Source organism: Aureococcus anophagefferens (genome assembly GCF_000186865.1).
Source record: "Aureococcus anophagefferens unplaced genomic scaffold AURANscaffold_5, whole genome shotgun sequence".
Classification (NCBI taxonomy): domain Eukaryota; class Pelagophyceae; order Pelagomonadales; family Pelagomonadaceae; genus Aureococcus; species Aureococcus anophagefferens.
In genome coordinates this window covers 1,463,923-1,480,382 of record NW_008705565.1, presented here as the reverse complement: position 1 = coordinate 1,480,382, position 16,460 = coordinate 1,463,923, and the positions used below count along the sequence as shown (strand labels likewise).

The window sequence follows — 16,460 nt, the reverse complement described above, 5'->3', positions numbered from 1 at the left end:
GTCGAGGAACGCGAAGATGCGCTCGAAGGACGCCGACCGCTTGTCCAGGAGGCGCTTCATCGACGCGCGGTGGTTGAGGCGGAACGCGGAGAACGCGGACCCGAGCACGTGGTTCAGGACGAACATGATGCCCAGGGACAGGTAAACCACAAAAAAGACGAACCAGATGCGGCTCTTGTGGCGCATGTAGGGCCAGGCGATGTCCGGGAAGTTCGCGGACGTCAGCGCGACGAACATCTGCACGACGGCCTCGGGCATGGTCGAGAAGTAGTCCTGGCGCATGTTCGGCCCGTCCTGGGGCCGCCCGCAGGTCTCGCCCTTGACCTCGGACGGGTAGCGCGGGCAGTTGGGCGCCGGGCCCTTGCCGAACTTCGTCGGCCCGTACTCGCACGCGAAGCGCTTCCGCTTCGAGACGCCGCCGACGTCGACGTCGCCCCGCAGGTAGTCGTGGAGCAGGAGGTGGCCGACGAAGGCGAAGGCGATGACGTGGATGGCCACGAGCACGAGCGGCGCGCAGAGGTGGGGCAGCGTCTTCAGCACGTCCGAGCACGCGCCGCGGACGTGGCGCAGGCGGCAGAGGAGCAGGAGCAGGCGGAAGCTCACCGTGGAGCGGCAGGCGCCGTGCTTCGACCCGCCCGCGCCCGCCCAGTACCAGTTGAAGGACAGGGACGCGACCTCGTCGACGAAGAAGACGGCGAGCAGCGCGCCGTAGAGCAGGAGCCACTTGTGCTGCGCGAGCCCCTTCTTCCAGCCGACGACCGTGGCGCCGAAGCAAAAGTCGACGCCCAGGACGCCGACGCAGGCGACGGCGACGCCGCCGAGCGCGAGGCGGCCGTGCTTGAAGGGCCGGCACGTCAGTCCCGTCGTCCGCTCGTACTGCGGCAGCACGAAGAGGTAGCAGAGCAGCGCGAGGCTCACCAGCGTCTCGAAGGGGCCGCCGTGGCGCACGTGGTAGCACCAGATCGCCCGGCGCATGCTCCGCAGGCTCGCCTTGGACGCGCGGCGCGCGGACGCGTACGGCGACGGCCGCGGCGACCCGTCGGAGACGACGCCCTGGGCCTCGCCGCGGCCCCGCATGGCGTTGAGGATCGACACGTGCGTCGCCGCCGTCGACGTCGCGTCGATGTCCGCCAGGTCCGACTCCTCGCCGGGCATCATGTAGTGCAGCGGCGACCGGCAGCTCTCGAGCTGCGACGGCCGGAAGGACAGGCGCCGCTTCAGGATGCGCGTGCGCACCGAGTCGTTCGCGGTCGCGCGCACGCTGTCGCCGGGACGCGCGCTGCCCAGGGACCGCGCGCTGTCGACCCGCTCCATGGCGGCAGCGCCGCCAGGGCTGGGCAGCCCCACACCTCGATGATGTCGATGGCTCGAACTCGTTCACGGTTTCGAGGTGCCGTCTTCAGCACCAGCCGCAATGGCCGCGCCGCGGGAGCCGCGCCACAGGGGAGACTTACAGGCGCGCCACGCGCGCGGGAACAGAGATGGGGGGGGGGATCACAGGGTCAGTTCGGGTCGGCGCCGCCACTCTCTATGAGGTCGACGGCGTCGGCGACGCTGCTCCAGTCCGTGCGGCGGAGGCCGCGCTTCGCCTTGGGCGTCGGGTAGCCCATGTCCTCGAGCTTCTTGATCATGGCGAGCTTCTTCTCCGGCGACGCCGCCGACGCCGTGAGGTCGACGGACTCGCGCTTCGGCTCGACCTTGGGCTTCTTCTCCTTGGCGCCGCCGGGCGAGCGGTTCGCGCGCTTCAGCGGCTTGGGCTTCGCGTCCGCGACCTCGACGTCCGAGTCCTCGTCGACGTCGACGGCCTCGCTCGGGTCGCGGCCGAAGGCCGCGCCGCCGCCGCCGCGCGCCGCGGGGCCGCCGAAGCCGCCGCCGCCGAAGCCGCCGCCGAAGCCGTTGGCCGCGGGGCCGCCGAAGCCGCCGGCCGCGAAGCCGCCGCCGCCGCCGCCGCCGAAGCCGCCGAAGGCGACGCCGCCGCCGCCGCCGCCGAGCTCGCCCTGGCGCCGCGCCGCGATCTCCTTGAGCTTCTTGCCGAGGACGCCCGTGAGGTCCGCGAAGGTCAGCGCGCCGGCGGCGGGCGCGCCGACGGCGGAGCCGTCCGCGAGGACGACGTCCGCGTTGCCCTCCTTGAGCTTGTTGATCTCGGCCATGACCTCGTCGAGCGTGCACGTCGCGTCGAAGAAGGACACGTCGACCTCCTTGTCCTGGCCGATGCGGTGGCAGCGCGCCTGGGCCTGGAAGTGGACCTGCGGGTTGAACCAGCGGTCGAGGAAGACGACGTGGTTCGCGCGCGTGATGTTGAGGCCCGTGCCGCCGGAGTGGACCGTCATGAGGAGCACGAGCTTGTCGTCGTCGTCGCGGAACTCGTCGAGGACCGCGCCGCGCTTGTTCTGCGGCAGGTCGCCGTCGAAGCGGAGGCACTCGACGCCCTCCTCGTCGAGCATGGCCTCGAGGAGGTCGAGCGGCGCCTTGAAGAAGCTGAAGACGATGGTCTTCTCGCCCGCGGGCTTGGCCCGGATGTCCTCGAGCGCCTCGAGGAGCTTCGTCGACGCGACGAAGCCACCCTTGACGCCGGCGCAGTAGGTCTTGGCGCCGTCCTGGCCGACCTGCGCGCGCGCCGCGAGGTCGTCGCAGCGCGGGCAGGACCAGGCGGCGCCGCCGGCCGTGACCTTGGCCAGGCACGACGCGCGGATGCGGTGGCCCGAGTTCGGGCCCATGAGGTGGCAGTACTCGTCCGGCACGTCGACGAGCGGGCCCTTGTCCTCGTCCTCGTCGTCCTTCTTGTTCTTCTCGCCGCCGTCGTCGTCGTCGCCGTCGTTGTCGTCCAGGTCCAGCGTCGACTTGGGCCCCGCGGCCCCGAAGCGGTTCGCCTGCTTGCCCGAGCCGCGCGCCGTGTCGCGGTCCTTGGCCTCCTGGGAGAGGTTCGGCGCGCACATGACGCACTTGTCCTTGGGCCACGCCCCAATATTCATGCCGCGCCGCGACGGGCTGAAGTGGTGCGAGAGCTCGCGGCCGTTGTGCGGCGCGAGGCTGTGGATGAGCGACATGCGCATGAGCGACATGATGGCCATCATGATCTGGAAGAGGCGCAGCTTCTCCTTCTTGTCCGCGTCGTCGGTGCCCGCGAACTTGTCGAGCAACTCCAGAAGGGAGTCCTCCAGCGGCAGGTAGGCGAAGAGCTCCTCGTCGCCGAGGACCATGTTCTGCGCGCGCACGGTCTTGTCCGGGAGCTGCTGCGCGAGGACCTCCGTGCCGCGGCGGAGCATGCCGCCGCCCTCGCGCCAGGACCGCACGGCCGCGGCGACCTCGGCGCCGCCCTTGCCCGAGACCGCGTCGACCCACCACTGCGTCGACGCCGCGGCGTTGGACGCGTCGACGTAGGACTGGAGCGCGGCCATGTCGCGCGGGCCGTTGTTGAACGGCGTGCCCGTCGCCATGACGCACCGCTCGGCGGACTGGCCGCAGAGCGCCGCGCCGATGCCCCAGAACGACACCTGGTTGCGCAGGAAGTGGGCCTCGTCGATGATCAGCGTGCGGATCGTCGGCGCGGGCCCGCCGTTGTGGTAGAACTCGTCGACGAGGCGCCGCACGCAGTCGTGCTCCGTCTCGCCCTTCTCCTTGACGTCGTTCTTGCCCTTGAGGATCGCGTTCGCCGACAGGTACTGCGTCCGCAGGTCGTCGAGCAGCTCCGGCGACGCCGTCGAGAAGAGGGGCGACGCGCTCGCGCGGTCGCCGCCGGAGTCGAAGGAGTCCATGGCCGCGCGGACGTCGTTCATGAGGCAGTGGCGCGTGAGGAGCACCCACGTCGCGCCGGCGCCCGACGGGTGGACGCGCGCGCGCCACTTGCCCGTGCGCTCCTTGAACTTGCCCGCGTACTTGAGGATCTCCGTCTTCGCGACGCCGCCCATGACGAGGTGGTCGTACCACTGGTCGAGCACGGACGCGTTGGGCCCGACGATGACGACGGGCAGCGGCGCCAGGTTCTTGGCCCGGCAGATGCCCTGGCGCAGCGCCGCGCCGCCGAGGGCCTCGACGGTCTTGCCGAGGCCCATGACGTCGCCGAGGAGGCCGCCGCGCTCGCCCGGCGGCGCGCACGCGAGCAGCGCGCCGTCGAGCGAGCCGCCGGCGCCCAACCGCGGCCAGTCCGCGGGCACGCCCGCGACCATGCGCACGGCCGCGGGCTGGTGCGGGAAGAGCTTGAAGTTGAAGCCGAGGTGCCAGAGCACGCGCTGCAGGTCCCGGTCGCCCGGCGGCAGCGTCGCGAGGTGCGCCGTCTTCTCGGCCGGCGACAGGCTCAGCGGGCCGGGCCGCGCCTTCTTCTTCGCGCCGCCGCCGCCCGACGCGCCGCCGCCGCCCGACGCGCCGCCGCCGCCGCCCGACGCGCCGCCGCCGCCGCCCGACGCGCCGCCGCCGGCCTTCTTCTTCTTCTTGCCGAGCGCCGGCTTCACGTCCGGCTTCGCGTCCGGCTCCGCGTCCGGCGCCGGGCCGCTCGCGCCGCCGAGGCCGCCGGCCGCGAGGTTCTTCGCGGCGATCGCGGTGCCGCTGCCCGCGGCGGCCATCTCCTTCTCCCACTCGTCGTCGTCGCTGAGGCCCCAGGCGTCGTCGCCGTCGTCGGAGATCTCCACGAGCTCCGGCTTCGCGGGCGCGGGCTTCGAGTCCTCGTCGTCGCTGACGATCTCGATGACCTCCTCCTGCTCCGCCATGAGCTGCATCCAGCCGGGCTTGGGCTTGCTGTCCTGCCAGCCCTCGTTCTGCTTCTCGTAGGGCTCGTTGTCCATGGTGTCGGTGGTGCCGCTTGTGGCGCGATTTGCGGTGAGCACGATGTGGTGCGCGTTTTCGCGCGTGCTGTGCTCGCTCGTGCGCGTCGCCCGCGTGTTCAGACAGCTGCTATCGCGCGGGTGCGCTCGTCGAACTCGTCGTGCCTCGACCCGCCGAGCACGCAGAGCAGGTGCCTCTTGATGTCGACGGCGCTCTCCCAAACCCGCCGGGGCAAATCGCGTGTCCGCGGATGAGAGCCATGCCATCCGCGCTCAGTGATCGAGGCCATCAAACCCCAGACTCCCCTCTCCCCACCCCACGCCTGTACTACGAAGACAAGCTTAGCTGTTCTTCTTCTTCGGATTCGACCGCTTCGCGACCTCCGCGGCCTTCTCGGCCATCGCGGCCTCCCACTCCCTCCGCTTTTTCACCTTTTCTCTGAAGGACATGATGGACGAATTGATCTGGCACACGAGAGTCACGGCCAACCCATAAGCCGATAGCCGCTTCATGCCATAGTACCTACGGCGGCGGCGGCGCGATCGCGTCGTCCCGCTCGGCCGCGCGGCGCGCGCCGTCGGAGCGCTGCGCATCGCTCGAGCGAGCGCGCCGCGCGCCGCGAGAGATCCGTGCGCGGGTCGAATGTGCGCGAATCATCGACTGCGCTGACGCCGGCTCGCGCTTTGGGACCTCGGCGACGAGCGCCGAGAGCGACAGCAGCAAGCCCAAGTGCGCGACGCGATTTCGGGAAAAGACGACCTTCATCGCGGCGAGCGATGCGGCGCTGCTCGTGCTTGCGGAGCGCTGCCTTTGCTTGCGTGTCGCGCGCGCGCGTTTTGCGCCGCGCTCGCTGGGAGGGCTCACTTTGACACCTTCAAGTTTGCTTCGTTGAAGTACCGCCGACACGATGTTGGCGGGCGGGCTATGCGTCCCCGGCGCGCCGTTCTCATTGACCGAGCTCTTCCAGACCGACCCCTTCGGTTCGGGATGGAGCATCGCGCCAGCGTGTCCGGACGACAGCCGCGCGGCCGTGAGTGAGAATGGAGTCGTCGTGTCCGAGACGGTCGAAGACGCGAAGGGAGTGAAGCGCCCGCTCATCGACCTCACGGGCGAGTCGGACGAGGACGAGGCTCCGAAGCGCGCGCGGCCGCGCGAGGAAGACGCCGGCGCTCCGGCGCCCGCGCCGCCGCAGCCGCGACCCGCGGCGGCCGACGCGCCGACGCATTTCCTTCTGTCGCCCGCCGCTTCGACGCCGGCGGGCGACGACGTCGAGGGCTCCGACCTCGGCGAGGGCGACCCCAGCGTCAGCGTCGACGCCGACCCCCCGCCTGGGCGGCTTCCAGAAAGAGACGGCACCCGCGCGGTCTGCGCCGCCCGGGACGATGTCATCGGCCGTCGGTGGACGAGCGGCGAAGACGCATCGCTGCGCCTGGCCGTCGGGACCACGGACAGCCCTGCCTGGAACCTGATCGCAAATGCGCTCTTCGCCGGACCAAACGGACGCACTTCCGCGGATTGTCGGCGCCGCTGGGAGACCGTTCTGAGTAAGGGCCTGGTCAAGGGCGCCTTCACGGAGGAGGAGGACAAGATCATCATCGAGTGCATGCGCGAGGGGGGGCTCAGGTGGATGCAGATCGCGGAGCGGATCCCCGGCCGCATCGGCAAGCAGTGCCGCGAGCGGTGGACGAACCACCTGGACCCGAACCTGAAGAAGGGCGGCTGGACCCGCGAGGAGGACGCGATCTTGGTCGAGGCGCAGCAGCGATTCGGCAACGCGTGGACGAAGATTGCCGAACTCTTGCCCGGCCGCGCGGAGAGCGCGGTGAAGAATCGCTGGAACTCGGCCTTTTATCGGCGCAACAACCTGTCCGCCGCGCCGCCACGCGCTCCGGCGCCGGCCGCGCCGCTGCCCGCCGCGCCGCCGCTGCCCGCCGCTCCGATGCCCGCGCCGGCTCCCGCCGCGCGGGCGCCGGGACAGAGAAAAACACCGTGCGAGGCCCGCAAGATCGGCAGCCGCGGCCCGTGGGAGTTCTTTGAATCGATTACCGTCGCGACCATGAGAACGGGCGTCAGCAACGAGACCATCCACAAACGCCTGGAAGGAACGCACGCCGCGAAGCCTTGGAAGCCGGACGAGTGGGAATTTCGCAAACCAGCGCCGCGGCCCGCCGGCGACGCGGCGCCGCGGCCCGCGCGGGCGTGCCCGCCGCCGGACGGCCTCGCGGGCGCCGCCGAGCCGCCCCTCGGCGAGGACGGCGCGCCCCGCGTCGAGTTCCTCGGCGAGCGCCGCAAGCACTTCTGGGGCATGCCGCAGCCGGGCGCGCCGGGCGCCGCCGCCGCGGCCGCGTCCGCGAAGGTGGCCGCGCGGCGCCAGGCGCAGGACGACCTGCTCAAGCGCGCCGAGGCGTCGGTCCAGGCCGCGCGCGCGGCGCCGCCGGCCGCGCCGCCGGCCGCGCCGCCGGCCGCGCCGCCGGCCGCACCGCCGCTGCCCGCCGCGTCGCCGCTGCCCGCCGCACCGCCGCTGCCCGCCGCGCCGCCACGCGCTCCGGCGCCGGCCGCGCCACCACCCGCCGACGCGTCCGCGGAGGTGGCCGCGAGGCGCCAGGCGCAGGACGACCTGCTCAAGCGCGCCGAGGCGTCGCTCCAGGCCGCGCGCGCGGCGCCGCCGGCCGCGGCGCCGGCTGCGGCGTCGGCCGCACCACCGCTGCCCGCCGCGCCGCCGCTGCCCGCCGATCCGACGCCCGCGCCGGCTCCCGCCGCGCCGCGGAAGACGTATCGGCGACCGTGCGAGGCCCGCAAGATCGGCAGCCACGGCCCGTGGGAGTGGTTTCGATCGGTTTCCCTCGCGTCCGAGGGGACGGCCGTCAGAGAAAAGAGAATCCGCAACTGCATGGAAGGGAAAGCCGCGCGCTGGAAGCCGGACGATTGGGAGTTTCGCGACGCTTCCGCGACTCCACTGCCGCACGCGCCGCGGCCCGTGCCGCGACCCGCCGCGCCACCACGCGTTCCGGCGCCGGCCGCGCCGCTGCCCGCCGCACCGCCGCTGCCCGCCGCTCCGACGCCCGCGGTCTGCGCCGCCCGGGACGATGTCACCATCCGCCGGTGGATGATCGACGACAGGAAGCTGCGCGTGGCCGTCGTCGCGGCCTGCCTCGCACGTCAGTCGCCAGCGCACACGGTCTTACCTCTGCGCGCGCCGCACGGCGCGACCGGCTACGCGGCCTGGAACGCGCAGCCGCCGTGCTACGCGCAGTCGCACTGGCGCGCGGCTCCACCCGCCGTGCGGCCCGGCGCACCGCCGTTGCCCATCGTTCCGATTCTCGTCGGGGGGCCGCGACGGTGCGAGGCGCGCAAGATCGGCAGCCACGGCCCGTGGGAGTTCTTTGAATCGATGACCGCGGCGAGCAAGAGAACGGGCGTCAGCAACGATATCATCCACAGCCGCCTGGAAGGAACGCGCGCCGCGCGCTGGAACAAGCCGGACGAGTGGGAATTCCGCGACCCACTCACCTATGACTAATATGGGAGGTCCAACTTAGAGACCCCATCAGCGCCGCGGCGGCGCGGCTCCCCACTCACGGTCGTCGTCGCGGTCGTCGGACGGGTCGTAGAAGTAGTCGTCGTACGGCGAGGAGCCGTCCGCGCCCGGCGGGAGGTCGAGCTTCTCGCCGCGCATCTGGGCCTCGATCGCGCGAGGGGACAGGCGCCCCACGTTGTTCATGGCCATGCCGCCGACGAGCGCGCCGATCAGAGCGACGTAGGCCGCGAAGACCGCCGCCGCGGGCCCGCCCGCGAGCCGCTTGTAGGCCGGCGCGGCGTCGACGACGCCGAGGAGGCGGCCGCCGACCTGGAACGCGCCGCCGAGGAGCACGAGGTAGAAGATGGGCGACGCGACGACGCCCGTCGCCGCGAGGCCCACGCCGCCCGCGAGGCCCAGGGCCGGCAGCGCCGGGTGGAGCGCGTCGCCGACGTGGCCGCCGTCGAGGCCGCCGATGGGCAGCAGGTTGAACAGGTTGATCATGAAGCCCCAGTCGCCGAGCGCCATGAGGAGCTGGCTGTCGAGCGCGTGGCCCGCGGCGGCCGTCGCCGCCGCCGCGGCGCCGCCGAGCACGGGCCCCGCGAGCGCGATGACCGAGCCCGCGACGGCGTCCGCCGGGAACTTCTTCATCTGCACCATGGCGCCCACGAAGGGCACGAAGACCATGGGCGAGAAGGGGATGCCGTAGTAGCGCATCGCGAGCACGTGGCCGCACTCGTGGACGAAGATGAGGCCGACCATGCCGCAGCCGTAGGCCGGGCCGAAGATGAGGCTGTACGCCGCCGACGTCGCGACCATGGACAGCACCGGCGCGACCTTGGTCAGCTTCAGCGCGACGAGGACATATTTCATCTTGCCGAACGCGACGGTCGCGAGGCCGAAGAGGCCCGCGAGGCGGCCCGCGCCCCGCGGCGGCCCGCCGGAGAGGTCGCGCGCCGGCGCGGTGCCGAGCACCTCCGGGCGGTTGAAGCTTCGCGACGCGATCCACGTCGGCCGCGCGCGCGCGATCGTGACGAGCGGCCGCGACGGCGGCCGCGCCGCGCCTGGCGCGACGCGCAGGAGGGACGGCGCGCGGCGGGCGGGTGCGAGGCCGGGCGCGCGGCAGGCGACGAAGCTCGTGTGCGCGCGGAGCACCGGCGCCGCCGCCGTCGCGCGGCAGGTGATGCGACTCAGCATCGGTGCGGTCGGTGCGCGCTTCGCGAGCGCCCCAGCGGAGCTAGGACGCAGCGCGCGACGACCAAATAAGCCGAGCATCGTTCGAGGAGCAGAAATGAGCCGAACATGCTGTGGCAATGTCGCTCGTTGCCTTTCTGCCACAAGCGTATGCGCGCATTTTTTAGCTCGATCTAGTAGGTACGTGAGCACGGTCTGCACTTGATCAGCCACATCGCATCACCACTTTGCAACGTATTACCAACGCTGCAATCTCACACAAAATCCTGGGGCAAAACAGACCTGAAGAGCTCACAAAATCAATCTAGCGCCGCAAGAGAAAATCGTGTCTTGAGCGCTGCAAATCGGCCCTTCGCACGACTCATGCGCCGCCTCGCCGCCGGCGCGCTGGTCGCGCTCGTGGCCTACCGGCTGCGCACGTCGTACCTCAAGGAGCGCGCGAAGATCGTGCGCATCGCGGACGTGCCGGAGCCGGCCCGGACCTGCTGCGGCGGCTCGGCTGGACGGCGCACGTCGAGGAGCACCTGGAGGCGCGCATCAGGCCGTCGGCGCGCGCGGCGGGCGACGCGCCGAAGCACCCGCTCGTGCTCGTGCCGGGCATCATCAGCTGCGGTCTCGAATTGTGGCGGCCGGGCGCGTGCTACGGCCGGGGCTGGTTTCGGGAGCGGCTCTGGGGCGGCCTCGGCATGGCGCGCGCGGCGGTCAAGAACATCAGCTGCTGGCTCGACCACATCTCGCTCAACGCGACGACGGGCCTCGACCGCGACGGCCACGAGGTCCGCGCGGCGCTGGGGTGGAGCGGCGCCGAGTACTTCGCGCCGGGCTAGACGCGGCGTCGAAGGATTTTTCTTCTTCTACGGTTGAACTCCCGCGGCATAGGTTACTGGCTCTGGGCCAAAATCCTCGCGAACGCCGCGGAGGTCGGCTACGACCGGTCCACGATGCACATGGCCTGCTACGACTGGCGCCTGAGCTTCCGGAACCTGGAGCGGCGCGACGGCTATCTGAGCCGGCTCAAGGCCGAGGTCGAGGTGCTCGCGCGCCAGCGCGGCGAGAAGGCCGTCGTCGTGGGCCACTCCATGGGCGCGGCCCTGGCGCTCTTCTTCTTCTCCTGGTGCGAGGCCGGCGACCCCGGCTGGGTCGACGCGCACGTCCACGCGTTCGTGTCCCTCGGCGGGTCGCTCCTCGGCGCCGTCGGGCCCCTGGGCGCGATCCTGAGCGGCGAGATGAAGGCGACGGCCATGCTCGGCAAGGTCAACGAGCTCATCGACTCGCAGATGTCGTTCCTCAACAAGACGCAGCAGCGCGACATCTACCGGAGCCTCGGCGCTTTAGGCTCTCTGCTCCCCAAGGGCGGCGACGCGGTCTGGGGCGGCGACGTCGTCACCGTCCGCTCCCGGAACCGGTCGGACCTCGAGTGCGACGTCCTCTTCTGCGAGGAGGGCGCGGAGAACGCGCCGGCCGCGGACGACGAGGCCCTCGGCGTCGACGCGATTCGGCGCGGGCTCGTGGCGGACCTGCCGCGCGGCGCGAGCATCCTCGACTACGACCCCGCCGCGCGGCGGCCGCGGCGCACGGCGACGGGCGCCGGGCTCTGGCCGTGGCGCGGGCGGCCGCGCGCGGCCGCGGCGGCCGAGAAGCGGCTCGCGGCCGCGTCGGAGAACCCGCTCAACGCGGCGCTGCCGGCCGCGCCGAAGATGACCGTCTACTGCCTCTACGGCACGGGCATCGACACGGAGCGGCGCTACCACTACGCGCGGCGCGGGCCCGGGCGCCACGCCGCGGACCTCGGCACCATCGACTACGAGAGGGCCGACAGCGGCGTCGAGTCCGGCGACGGCGACGGCACGGTGCCGCTCGCGTCGCTCGGCTACCCGTGCTACGGGCTCTGGCGCGACGCGGCGCTGGCGCCCATCTACAACCCGTCGAACGTGCGTACGGTGGTCCGCGAGTACCCGCACGACGCGTGCCCGATCTGGCAGGACCCGCGGGGCGGCACGAAGACGTCCCGCCACGTGGAGATCCTCGGGAATTACGACGTCATCCGCGACATCCTCGACGTCGCCACGGGCCACGAGGACACGTCGGACCGCGTGACCTCGGACCTGCCCAACGTCTCCGCGAACATCACGGCCGGGCTGCGGCGCGTCCTCGGCGCCGGCGGGTCGTAACCGGGGGCCTAGGCGCGGCAGGCGGAGAGGAGGCGGAGGTGGCGGAGGGGGTCGGGGGGCAGCATGACGCGCGCCTCGAGGGCCTTCTGCGTCTCGCGGCACTCCCACTTGAAGACGGCGACGCGCGGCAGGACGGCCCGGAGGTCGGTCCCCGCGAGCTTCGCGGGCATGGACGCGCCGAGGTCGACGTAGGCCAGGCGCTCGCAGGCCCGCAGGGGCGCCGCGTCGACGACGCCGCAGCCGTCGCAGTCGACGTGCTCGAGCCGCGGGCACGCGGCCAGCGGCGCGACGTCCGAAAAGTGGACGTTGCGGTGCTTGAAGACGCGGAGCCGCGCGCAGGCCGCGAGGGGCGCCACGTCCTCGACGTTGGACCGCCGGAGGTCCAGGTCCTCGAGCAGGGCGCAGGCCGCGAGGGGCCCCACGTCGTCGACGGACGTGAGCTCGAGCGAGAGCGCCACGAGGGACGGCAGCGCGGCGACGGCGTCGACGTTGCGCAGGATCCACGAGTTCGACAGGTCCAGCCGCGCCAGCGCGCCGCAGCCCGCGAGCGCCGACACGTCGAAGCAGCCCTCGACGGCGAGGTCGCGCAGGCCCGGGCAGCCCGCGCGGAGCGCCGCGAGGCACCGCGCGCGGTCGCGCCACCCGTCGTCCGCGAGCGCGGCCGCCGCGCGCGAGTCGCCGTCGCCGCCGTCGTCCTTGACGGCGGCGGCGCGCGCGAGCTGCTTCGGCGCGCGGCGCGGCCGCCCCGCGAAGCGCACGCGCTCGACGGCGGGCAGGTTTGCGAGGGCCTCGGCCAGGAAGTCCGCCGCGGCGCCGCGGCGCTGCTTGACGACGAGGGACGTGACGAAGCGCGCGTCGCAGAGGCCCGACCGCACGAGCGCCAGCGCCTCGTCGGCGTAGAGGTAGCTCTGGGCGTGGAACCAGACGAAGCCCAGGTCGTGGGCGCGCAGAACGCGCGCCATCACGCGTCCGAACGCGTCCGAACAAAAGGGGACCTCTTTGCACCAACGGCATCCTTCGGCAGTTTCAAATTAGCGCTCGCGCGAAGGTTAGGCCTCGCGCGTCGGTGGCGTCTGCGGAGCTGCGCTGCAGGGTCGAAACGAAGATCCCTCGCGCTTGGGTGGGCCCGCGCCGCCGCGCTAGAGGTGGGCGCCGTGCGTCGTGATCGCGCGCGTCCGCGCCTCCGCGAGCTCGAGGACGCGGTCGAACTTCGCGTCGAGGTCGGTGATGTGGCGCTCGACGCGGGACATGCGCGCGTCGAAGTCCGCGGACATGCGGATCATGTGGCCGCTGAGGTCGCCGACGCGGCCGAGGGCCTGCGTCGTCGTGTCGACCTCGTCGCGGATGTGGCGGAGCGAGTGGATGATGCGGCGCCGCGTGCCCTCGGCCTTGGACTCCTCGGCGACGTCGTTCTCGAACTCCTGCTGGAGGATGACGAGCACGTCCGCCGGGTTCGTCCGGGACCAGCCCAGCTTGATGAGCGACCGGCCCCAGACGACGCGGATCTCCGTGAGCTGCTCGAGGCGCGCGCGCCAGAAGAGGCGGTCGCCGTGCTCCACGGCGTCCGTGTAGGAGTCGCAGACGATGGCGATGAGCACGTTGAGCATGACCACGATCATGACGAAGAGGAAGCAGTCGAGCCAGAAGACGTCGACGCCGCGCGGGTACGCGTTGTAGTCAAAGTCGCCGACGAACGCGAGCATGACCAGCGCCTGGAGCAGGTCCTTGACGGACCGGAACGGGTTCAGCTCGCCGTCGTCGTGGAAGTGGAAGCGGTCGTGGTCCCAGCCCGCCAGCCGCAGGTGGAACACCGTCGCGAAGGCGAACAAGAAGACCGCGAGCACGACGAGGAACGGCTGGATGTCGCGCACCGTCTGCTCGAGCATCAACACGAAGGTCGCGAATTTGATGGAGAAGGCCTTGAGGAAGCCCAGCGTCTTCATCCACAGAATCATCGCCCCCACGACGCAGAGGTTGAGGTAGGCCGCGTTGTGGTCGCTGTGCGCGCCGTCGCGGTCCAGCCGCGGCGGCTCGCCGTGGTGCGCCCAGTGCGCGAGCGTCCAGGAGCAGACCGTCGCGACGATGGTGATGGCCCCCAGGTCGACGACGTTCCAGTAGTCGTTGCGCCAGGCGCGCGGCGCGCCGAAGAAGGTCAGCGGATCCCAGTCGATCTCGCGCCGCACCTGCCGCGCGCACCGTCTCCAGCCGCCGCGCGACGCCAGGAGCCACGTCGCGGGCCAGAGGGCCGCCGCCGCGAGCGGGAGCACGCAATAAAACGCAAACGCGCGGTAGAGGTGCTGGGGCCAGGAGTGCTCCTCCTCCTCGTCCTCGTCGTCCTCGTCGAAGTCGCCGCCGTCGGCCGCCGGGTCGCCCGCGTCGCGCCCGCGGCGCAACGGCACGCCCGGCCAGGGCACCTTGAGGGGCGCGCCGAGCCCGTTGCGCCGCCGGTGCCGCGCCACGGGGCAGTGGATGCCGAGCTCGAGCTGCCGCAGGTAGATGACCTGGAAGAGCTCGACGACGGCGAAGTACGACACCGCGCACAGGCACGAGACGCAGCACGCGAACTGCGCGCCGCGCGTCCGCGCGTCCGTGCTCCCGAGTTGCAGGTGGCAGAGCAGGAGGTAGGAGGACATGAGCACGGCGAAGACGAAGATCTCGAAGTAGTAGACGTAGCAGGGCCCGCAGCGGTACTTGACCTCGAGCACCGTCGAGAACGCGAGCGTCGCCGCGAGCCGGTCCGCCGCGTCCGAGTTCCAGAGCGCGGGCCCCGTCGCGAGCTCCGTGAGCACCTCGCGGTCGTTGGCCAGCGAGTGGACGCAGGGCAGGAGCGCCTCCTTGAGCAGCGCGTCGCGGCGGGACACGTCGTGCTCGCGCCGCACGAGCTCCTCCGTCGCGTCGAAGAGGTCCACGGCCAGCGCGAGGCCGTGGTGCCGCAGGCGCGCCCGCGTGCCCTCGGGGTCCGCGCAGAGCGCCGTGTACTCGTCGCGGTTGCGCACGATGGCCTCCGCGGCGCCCAGCAAGAGACCGCACAAGAAGTTCGGCCCCTTGCGCACCGTCGCCTCGACGAGCGCCTCGACGTCGCCGTACTCGTAGCAGTTCGTGATGAGCTCGAGCACGGGGTTCATGAGCCGCGGCTCCGACACGCGCACGGACGCGTCGCCGGAGCCCGACGCGACGCGGCCGTCCGGCAGCAGGCACAGGCACGTCACGCGGTGGCCGTGGCCCCGGAGCGCGAAGGACTCGAGGTCCGCGTCGCGGAGCACCTGTGTGGAATTCAAATCTTCAACCCGACTTCAATGTGCACATATGCGACAGTTTCGACGCAAGCTCTTCGACTGTGCTTCGAGAACTCGACGAGAGCAATCGATTCGTCCAAAAATTAGCCGAATCGACTTCGATTTGATCGAGCTAGAGAATTCTGAAGTTTGGTCAGGACCGCCCAAACCGGTGGTTGAATTCCACACAGCGGAGCGCGTCGCGCACGGACCGGCCGTCCAAATTCCGCACGTCGTTCCAGACGCGCACGAGCTTGTCGAGGCCGCCGCTCGCGAGGCGGCCGTCGCTCAACGCTTGCACGTCGAGGATCGGCGACGCGTGGCCCCGGAGCGCGACGCACGCCGGCGCCGCCGCGGCGTACTCGCGCGGCGCGTCCCAGACCCGCAGCCACCCGTCGTCGCCCGCCGTCGCCAGGCGGCCGTCCGGCAGGGGGCAGAGGCAGGACACGGCGCCCTCGTGGCCCGCGAGGTCCGCGGTGCCCGCCGTCGCGGCCGCGAGCTCCGCGGGCCGGCACTTGCCGTCGAGCTCGTAGAGCGCGCCGTCCCAGACCTTGGCGAGCCCGTCGCCGCCGGCGGAGCAGAGCCGGCCGTCCTCGAGCACCGCGAGCGCGAGCACGCGGCCGTGGGCGACCAACACGACGGCGCCGACCCTCACCATCTTCGTGAACGAGTTCTCGCCGACGTACTCGACGTCGTCCCAGACCCTAATTGTGCCGTCGTCGCCGCCCGACGCGACGCGGCCGTCCGGGAGCGCCGCGAGGCACCGCACGGGCGCCTCGTGGCCCCGCAGCACGAGGACGGCGACGCGGTCCCCGTAGGCGCTGTCGGCCTCGCGGACGTCGTCCCAGACGCAGACGACGTTTGTGATGCCGCCCGCGGCGACCCGCCCCCCGCCGACGGCCGCGAGCGCGACGATGCGGAAGGGCGCCTCGCCCTGGACCTTCAATTTCAGGCACCGCGCCCGGTGGCCGTCCGGGTCGCGGCCCGCGAGGTCGTCCCAGACGCGGACGACGCCGTCCTCGCCCGCGGTCGCGCAGCGGCCGTCGGGGAGCACGATCAAACAGAAGACGGGCCCCCGGTGGCCCGCGAGGGGCACGAAGCCGTAGCCCGAGTCGTCCCAGGCGCGGCCCAGGCCGTCGTCGCCGGCGGAGACGACCGTGCCGTCGCGCAGCGCGACGACGCGGCGCACGACGCCCGCGCCCTCGGCGCGCAGCGTCCGGCAGACGCCGCGCGTCGCGTCCGCGAGCTTCGCGTTGAGGCGGTAGCGCTTGCGCCGCGACGGCCCCAGCTTCGCGAACTGGGCGCCGATCTGGCGCGCGCCCCGGCCGACGCGGTCGCCGACGCGCCGCATGTCCGCGAGCCGCGCGTTGCTCCGCGGCCGCCACCTGCGCGGCGCGAGGGTGCGACGCGCCCGACTTTGGAGGCGCCTCTCTCGGCCGCGTTCCACTCGTTTCGGCTGGACGAGCACTCATCTCTCGGAGCGCTCTCGACGCGTGGACGCCTCTTCCGGAACGAACGCGCGCGGCGCACTCACGTTGAAGCGAC

At 72.1% G+C, this 16,460-nt stretch overlaps 3 protein-coding genes across 3 annotated transcripts; 2 read left to right on the top strand and 1 right to left on the bottom strand.

Annotated features, from left to right (window-relative positions):
* Window positions 1–2,099: 2,099 nt before the first annotated feature.
* Window positions 2,100–2,339, bottom strand: AURANDRAFT_15050 (hypothetical protein; the record flags this gene model as incomplete). Its single annotated transcript, XM_009036689.1, has 1 exon — window positions 2,100–2,339. A coding segment is annotated over one exon (240 nt), but the record flags the coding sequence as incomplete, so codon positions are not given.
* A 3,920-nt stretch (window positions 2,340–6,259) lies between these two features.
* On the top strand, window positions 6,260–6,625 carry AURANDRAFT_23692 (hypothetical protein; the record flags this gene model as incomplete). Its single annotated transcript, XM_009036964.1, has 1 exon — window positions 6,260–6,625. A coding segment is annotated over one exon (366 nt), but the record flags the coding sequence as incomplete, so codon positions are not given.
* A 3,395-nt stretch (window positions 6,626–10,020) lies between these two features.
* On the top strand, window positions 10,021–11,640 carry AURANDRAFT_23177 (hypothetical protein; the record flags this gene model as incomplete). Its single annotated transcript, XM_009036965.1, has 3 exons — window positions 10,021–10,277; window positions 10,311–10,851; window positions 10,909–11,640. Coding segments are annotated over 3 exons (1,530 nt in total), but the record flags the coding sequence as incomplete, so codon positions are not given.
* Between the last annotated feature and the right edge of the window lie 4,820 nt (window positions 11,641–16,460).